This window comes from Rhinatrema bivittatum, chromosome 16 (assembly GCF_901001135.1).
Source record: "Rhinatrema bivittatum chromosome 16, aRhiBiv1.1, whole genome shotgun sequence".
NCBI lineage: Eukaryota > Metazoa > Chordata > Amphibia > Gymnophiona > Rhinatrematidae > Rhinatrema > Rhinatrema bivittatum.
The window spans coordinates 17644124-17651111 of record NC_042630.1 but is presented as its reverse complement, the minus strand read 5'-3'; the positions used below and the strand labels follow the sequence as shown (position 1 = coordinate 17651111).

The 6988-nt window shown below is 43.7% G+C and overlaps 1 protein-coding gene across 1 annotated transcript in view; it reads left to right on the top strand.

Annotated features, from left to right (window-relative positions):
- Positions 1 to 85: 85 nt before the first annotated feature.
- Positions 86 to 6988, top strand: part of TNFSF13 (TNF superfamily member 13) — a 47886-nt gene continuing 40983 nt past the window's right edge. Inside the window, exons 1-2 of the mRNA XM_029581638.1 lie at positions 86 to 1346; positions 3957 to 4071. Of these exons, the coding sequence (XP_029437498.1) occupies positions 1122 to 1346; positions 3957 to 4071 (340 nt within the window). The 5' untranslated portion in view covers positions 86 to 1121. The remainder of the gene's footprint in view (positions 1347 to 3956; positions 4072 to 6988) is intronic.

Below are 6988 nucleotides of genomic sequence, written 5' to 3'. Positions count from 1 at the left end.
TAGCAACATCATAGTTTTTGCTTGCCTTCTAACTGGATTGTTAGGGATGCATGGGGAGCAGGCTCATACTCATTTTCTGAGACATACAGTTTTATCAGTGCAGAGTTGGGTGTCCCCTGACGTAAGAACCTCCACACTGGATCGGACCAAAGGTACCATCTTGCCCAGCGCCCATCTCCAAAAGCAGCAAACAGCAGGAGCTTAGTAAAGTTGTCCAACTCCTGCTATACCCTTCAAGTTTCCAGTAGGCATTTTTAGGGGCACACCAATCCTGGGGTGTTGGCCCTGAAACTTCTGTGATATAAGTGGACAGTAGACGTGAGCTGTATTCTCCTCTCTCAGTTGCCCAGGGAGCACTGCGGTTCCCTGTTATAAGGAGACCATGCATACTGTAGAGCTGTTAGATTGGATGTGCGTCATTCTGCTCCAGCACTTCCTCTGGAAGGGATTTTCCCTGCTTAGAGTTAGGAGGGAGGTGGCATGGGAGGGGTAATAAAACCCAGCTAGCTCTTTTGATACAAGTTCTTTCTGTAGAAACCGGCAGCACAGCGTTTATCAGCACAAAGACCAGTGTCTCGCTATCCCTGCATCGTCCCAGGACAGGAAGAGGGAGAAATAGAGGCAGATACCTGCTCCAAGGCCCATCCACAGCAACGTTCTTCACTAGAAAGCTATTTCTGCTTCAGAGGAGGCACAATTTATTCACTATGTGTCTCTTATTATCTACTTGCCCAGGTCATTAATATTATTTTGGCAAGATTGAGCCTGCTGGTTTCTCTGTGTCTGTCTCCCTCTCCCTTTGTTTCTGTCTCTCTCTCACTCTCTCCCTCACCTGGTCTCTATCTCATTTTTCCTCCTCTTCCCCCATCGTCCCTTCTGTCTGTCCCCTTTTAAAAAAAAAAATCCTTTCCTCAGGCAAGATGCTTTTTTAAAACTTTGCAAACTTCATTGCCCTTGACGTCACTGGCTTTGGCTTCCGCTACTCATTAGGGACCCCATGCACTTCCTAACCGTGCAGTAAGCAAGATCTTTTACCCACTTGTTTGGATTCAAAAGAATTTTTTTTTCCCAGTGGTTGTGGGAAAAGGGTGCATCTATTAATATATTTTTTAAAAGAAAACATGTCTCCGGAAGCGACAGAAAGTGAAAGTGAAGGCTGCAGGCTATCAGTGGTTCTTTGGCTAGGACTGGGGTCCTTCCTAGGGCTGCAGCTCTGTCTCTTAGCCGTTTTGTTCCAGGGGTTGTACCTAGTCAGCTTACAGCAAGAGCTGGCACAGCTGCGAAGGGAGATGGAGGAGAGGTGCTGTATGGCAGGAGTAAAAGATGCCTATCCTGGTACCAGCAAGGTAAGCATTTAAAAAAAAAAGTGCACTATGATTTAATTCAGTTATGTCGAGAAGCCCTTGCCAGGGTATAGCTGTGCCTTGATAACCTGTGCTCAAGAAGGCACTGTCACAGAAGAAAGACTGTTACTAGCATGGGGAAACTCTGTTACTGTCAAAGGGAGATTCCAGTACTATGATTCTTATAGGAAGACTATCTCTAATATAGGGACACTAATTTACTGGATTGGGAATTAAATGTTCTTATTTAAAAATGTTTCACTTATCAACATCCTAAGCAATTTACAGGAAAACATTCAGATTCCAAAAGTATAAACATAAGTCATAGTTTAAAAGAAAAACGCAACAAATAAAAACATATAAATAAACAGTCACAGTTACAACAATAGGCATAGATCATTAGATAAAATAATTATTCCTCAGGTATAAACAGAGGATTCTATTTACTAAGCATTTTCCCATTAACACAAAATGGGAGAAAACGTTTAATAAATAGATGTCTTAGAGTGTAAGCCCTCTGGGGACTGGGAAATACCTATTGCATCTGAATGTAACTCACCTTGAGCTACCAATGAAAAGGTGGGAGCTAAATCCAAATAAATAAAAATTAGGTCAATTTTCAAAGAAGTTGTGTATGTAAATGTAACAAAAGTCATTTACCTGCGTTAAGTGCTCTTAACGTGGATAAGTTGTATGGACAATTCACTGGCATATATTGTAGCAAATTTCAAAAGCCCACTTACACGGATAAAGTACATTTCCATGTGTAAAATCCAGTTTTAAGCGTGTAAATGCTTTTGAAAATCGGGCCCACTGCATATAAATTCCTTAATAAAATTTACAAAGTTACAAAATAGACACAAAAATATCTTTAGGGCAAAAGATATAAAAATTAAGCCTATGAATTGATTGAGAAATAAAATGATAGACAGTAGAACAGCAGCAGCTATATGATACCCATTGTTTTTATCTTAAACATAAGTTAAATATACAACTAGGAAGGCAAAGCCTGGTAACTAGAAAACTCTTCAATCTCTTCCTAAATTTTAATTTGTGACAAGCAAAGGGGGATTTTAGAGGGACAGGCTCATTAATGGGAGGAGAGTCCAGTATTACAAGGAGACTGTCATTAACAGGGAGACAATCACTAGAATAAGAGACTGTCACTAATGCTAGGAGACCACTGCACTGTCTCAAGGAGATTCTCTCACTGCAAGCACAATGCTAACAGAATACTAGGGAATAAAGAAGTTGTGATCACCTGGGATATTCCTATTCCAACCAACAGGAAGATTGATACTACAAACCAGATGTTGGAGTGAAGGATAAAAACACAAGAACGGCATTGTTGATAGACTATTCTGTGGATCATATGGAGAAAGCTAAGATCCTTAAGTATTTTAATGTATTTATTTAAACATTCTTATTAATCAATCCCAGGGTCTAGGCAATTTACAAATAAAAGATACATAAAAGTAAATATAAAACAATAACATTCTCATTAAACACACAGGGGTAGATTTTAAAAGGAGCACGTGCAGCCTATATGTGCGCGCATGCGCACATATACACCCAATTTTTTAACATGCGCAGGCGCGCGCATGTTTTAAAATCCGGGATCAGTGCATGCAAGGGGGTGCACAATTGTGCACCTTGCGCATGCCAAGCTGCACTGGCTTCCTCCGTTCCCTCCCCCTAGCTGACCTTCCTATTGCTTCCCTAACTTCCCCCCCCCCCCCCCTCCAGCCCTACTCTAAACCCCCCCTGATCTTTATTTTACCTTTTGCACACGCCGGCCGATTGCTGGCACAAGATCACTGGCACAGCGGCAAATGGCCGCTGTGCCAGGAGCCGCTGACCCCGCCCCTGGACCGCCCACATCCCACCCCTTTTTTCAAGCCCCGGGACTTACACGCGCCACTGGGCCTTTTGAAAATAGGCCCGGCGCGCATAACCCCCCCCCCCCCTACGTGTGTAAATCCTTGAAAATCTGCCCCACACTCTCCAACAGATGCAATCAGAGACTAAGAAAATGTCACAAAGATACAGAAATAGTCCCAATTATATTAAGTGACACTGGTCTGTTTAAGACAAATCTCAAAATGCACCTTGATATGTTGCCTATAAGGATTATACTTTTTGCACTCTGGAAGGAGGCTCTCTTTGGCACGATTCAAGTATTAGGAAGGGCATTAGCAGTAAAGTTGAAAGACTGATATCATCCCTAACATACTCTGGCTTACAAATGAGGTTTGTTCCTGTCAAGTATAAACAAAGCAAGACATTACCCCAGGAGAGGTTCTACCAGGGCCAGTTGCAGGAGAAGTCTGAGATGGTATAAGAATCTTCTCTATGAATGTAATTAAAGTCAATAATTGCATAATATACTTACATCAGACACTGTGGAGAAAAGAAAAGGGTTTACACAAACTACAAAAAGGGAAGGGTGTTTTGTTGCAGGGAGAAGCATTTGACCCATAGGATGATGAGTTTATGTTTGGAAACATCCTAATGCAATTACAGGGTGTAGCATTAATGGACTGCTATGAACAATCGGACTGTACTGTGACAAATGCAGGTTTCTAACCCATACTTTTGTTTCTGAGAGTTCAGGGAGTGCAGGGGCTTGCAAGACCTCCATCCTTGGATGGCATCCAGCGGTTGGCCTATCCATCCCACAGAAGGGAGAGAAGGGAGATCTCCACAGTGAAAAAGCAGCAGTCGAAGAGTAAGTGAGAAAAACACATATGGCCTTTCCCCTAAACTGGGATCCCATAGTGCTTTAATGTCACAGCAAATACAACCTAGGAATGGGGTTTTGTGTGTGAGGAAATCTTGTACTACTGCCGCCTGTGCTATATCTATTCTGTGGTGGAGCTGTATGTGTGTGTGAAGCTTGCATTGCTTCTTCCCATGCTGTACCTATTCTAAGAACCGCCATACTGGGTCAAACCAATGGTCCTTCAAACCCAGTATCATGTAGTCAATCCAGGTCACAAGTACCTGGCAGGATCCCAAATAGTAGACAGATTCCATGTTGCTTACACTCAGAGATATGCAGTGGTTTTCCCCAATAGGTTAGTGGCTGTGGTGAAAGAGTGCATCTGTGTGTGTGGGAAGCTTGTACTGCTGCTGCTCATGCTGTACTTGTTCTATAGGGAGGCATGCTAACTGATGGAGTGCACACTAAGAGGCAGATATTAAAAGCTACGCGCAGGCGTAGATTTCTACGCGCAACCCGGTGCGCAGAAATCTACGCCCAATTTTATAACATGCACGTGCAGCCGCACGCATGTTATAAAATCCAGGGTCGGTGTGCGCAAGGGGGTGCCACACTTGTTAACCTTGTGTGCACCGAGCCACACAGCCTTCCTTCCGCCCCCCCTACCTAACCCCCCTTACCCTTAACTTAGAAGTTGCGCCTGCTTCCAGGCAGGCATAGGTTGAACGCGCCAACGGCCGGCCTGCGATCCCAGGCACAGCAGATCCCACATTGCGGGCGGCCCGAGAAGATCAGGGCCGCTGCAGAGCCCATCCTGCGGCGACCCGTGAAGAGGAGGCCCAGAGGTGAGAGAGAGGCTGAGGGCCTGTAGAGAGTGTGTGTGTGTGTTTGTGTGTGAGAGTGAGCTGAGAGACTGTATGTGGGAGTGAGGACTTGAATATTTGCAGAGACAGCATGTGAAAGCCTCTGTGTATGTAAGAGAGACAGCATGTGACAGTGAGAGCCTGTGCTTGAGCAAGACAGCATGTGGGAGTGAGAGACAGCCTGTGTGTGTGTGAGAGTCAGACAGCATGTGCCACTGAGAGACTGTGTGTATGAATGATTGTATGAGAGAGAGAATGTGACAGTAAGAGCCTGTGCTTGTGCAAGACAGCATGTGGGAGTGAGAGAGAGCCTGTTTGTGTGTGTGTGTGTGTGAGTCAGACAGCATGTGCAAGAGAGAGACTGTGTGTATGAATGATTGTATGAGAGCGTGTGAGAGTGAGTGTGTGTGTGTGTGTGTGTGAGAGAGAGAAAGTATATGAGAATGAGAACCTGACTGTGTGTTGAGGGAAGAAGACAGATGGAGAAAAAAAAAATAGAAAAGAAGACTATATAAAAGGAATTGGCAAAGAAATAAAGGGAAGGTGGAAAAAAAAAGCCTGTGACCAACCGTTTAGAAAACTAAGATCAGACAGCAAATGTGAAAAAAAAAAATTACTTTTTACTGATTGGCACATGTAATCTTTGGGAATGTGCAAGAGTAGCACTTTCTCTATGCAGATCTCACAATTTACGAGATCAGCATGGAGGAAGTGGAAGCCCACGGGGCCTGCACAGAGGAGGCAGCAGAATGGGCTTCAGTGCCAGTAGCAGCAATCAGCGCCTCCCCAATAGCCACGCAGCAGCAGTGACAGTGGCAGCAGAGGAATGACAGAGGCTCCGAGGTTGCTGGCAAAAGAAAGAGAGGGGGGTCTGCCTTTAGTGTTTGCTTGTGTATGAATGGGAGTCTGCCTGGGGGTGTATGTGTGTGAATGCATGGGTGCCTACTTGAGGGTGTGTCTATGTATGAGAATGAATGGGTGTCTCCCTGGGGTTTGTATGTGTGAGAATAGGTGCCTGCCTGTGTGTGGTGTATGTGTGAGAGAATGAATGTGTCCATGCCTGGGGGATGGGGAGGGAGTGGTGTGAAAATGAATTGGAGCTTGCCTGGGTGTGTGGTTTTGTGTGAGAATGATTAGGAGCTTGCCTAGGTGTGTGTGTTTGTGTGTATGTGAGGGAGCCAGTGAGAGCATGAGTGTGTATGAGAAAATCCAGGGGAGTAAGAGTGTGTGTGGCGGGGAGGGTGTGGAGGGGGAGAGAGTATCTTAGAGCCTGAGAGTGTGTCAGTGTCTGTGAGAGCGAGAGGTTATGGTGGGTATAAGAGCATGAATGTGTATGTATGTGACAGTGTATGTGTGAGAGAGAATGGACATGTGAGTATGTGTGAGAGAGAGAGGATAACCTCCTAATCCTCGACAATATCAGGGTGACTGGAAATCAAGAGCTCCCACGTATGGACAGCAGGGGATTTTTAAAATCCTTATTAGTTTTAATTATTGGGTGTTATTTGCTATATGTGCTGTTTTAAAATATTTTATTGGTGTTTGGGAAATTGTAAAAAATGTATATGATTTTAATGAATAGAAATTCTATTTATCAGTAGTTTTAAAATATTCTTTTATTAGTATGGTTTTACTATTATAACTGATGCTTTATGTTTCTTGATTTTATTGTTTTATGAGGAATGGTGGTTCTGTTTTTCCATTGTTAATACACAGAGTCTGGCTTCTTGGGGTTTCCATTTCAGTTTTTTCTAATTTGTGCTCCTTTATTTTGTATTCTGTATTTGGTGAGGGCCTGTCTCTGCTTTGTGTGTGTGACCATGATGAGAGATTCTGCTAGCATATAGTGTCTGTTTAGGGATCTATAGCAATCGGGTTTGTTTTGTTTCCTCAGTAGGTGGTGTATTGGTATTCTAGGACCCAGTGTAATATTTACCCTTGCTTTTTCACAGGTAGGGTTATTGTTGTTTGAGTCCTTGGTGTTATTACTGTTATGTTACGATGGGATTCCAGAATAGATTTTGAGTGTCTTTTTTGCGGGGTTTTGTGTTAGTTTACAA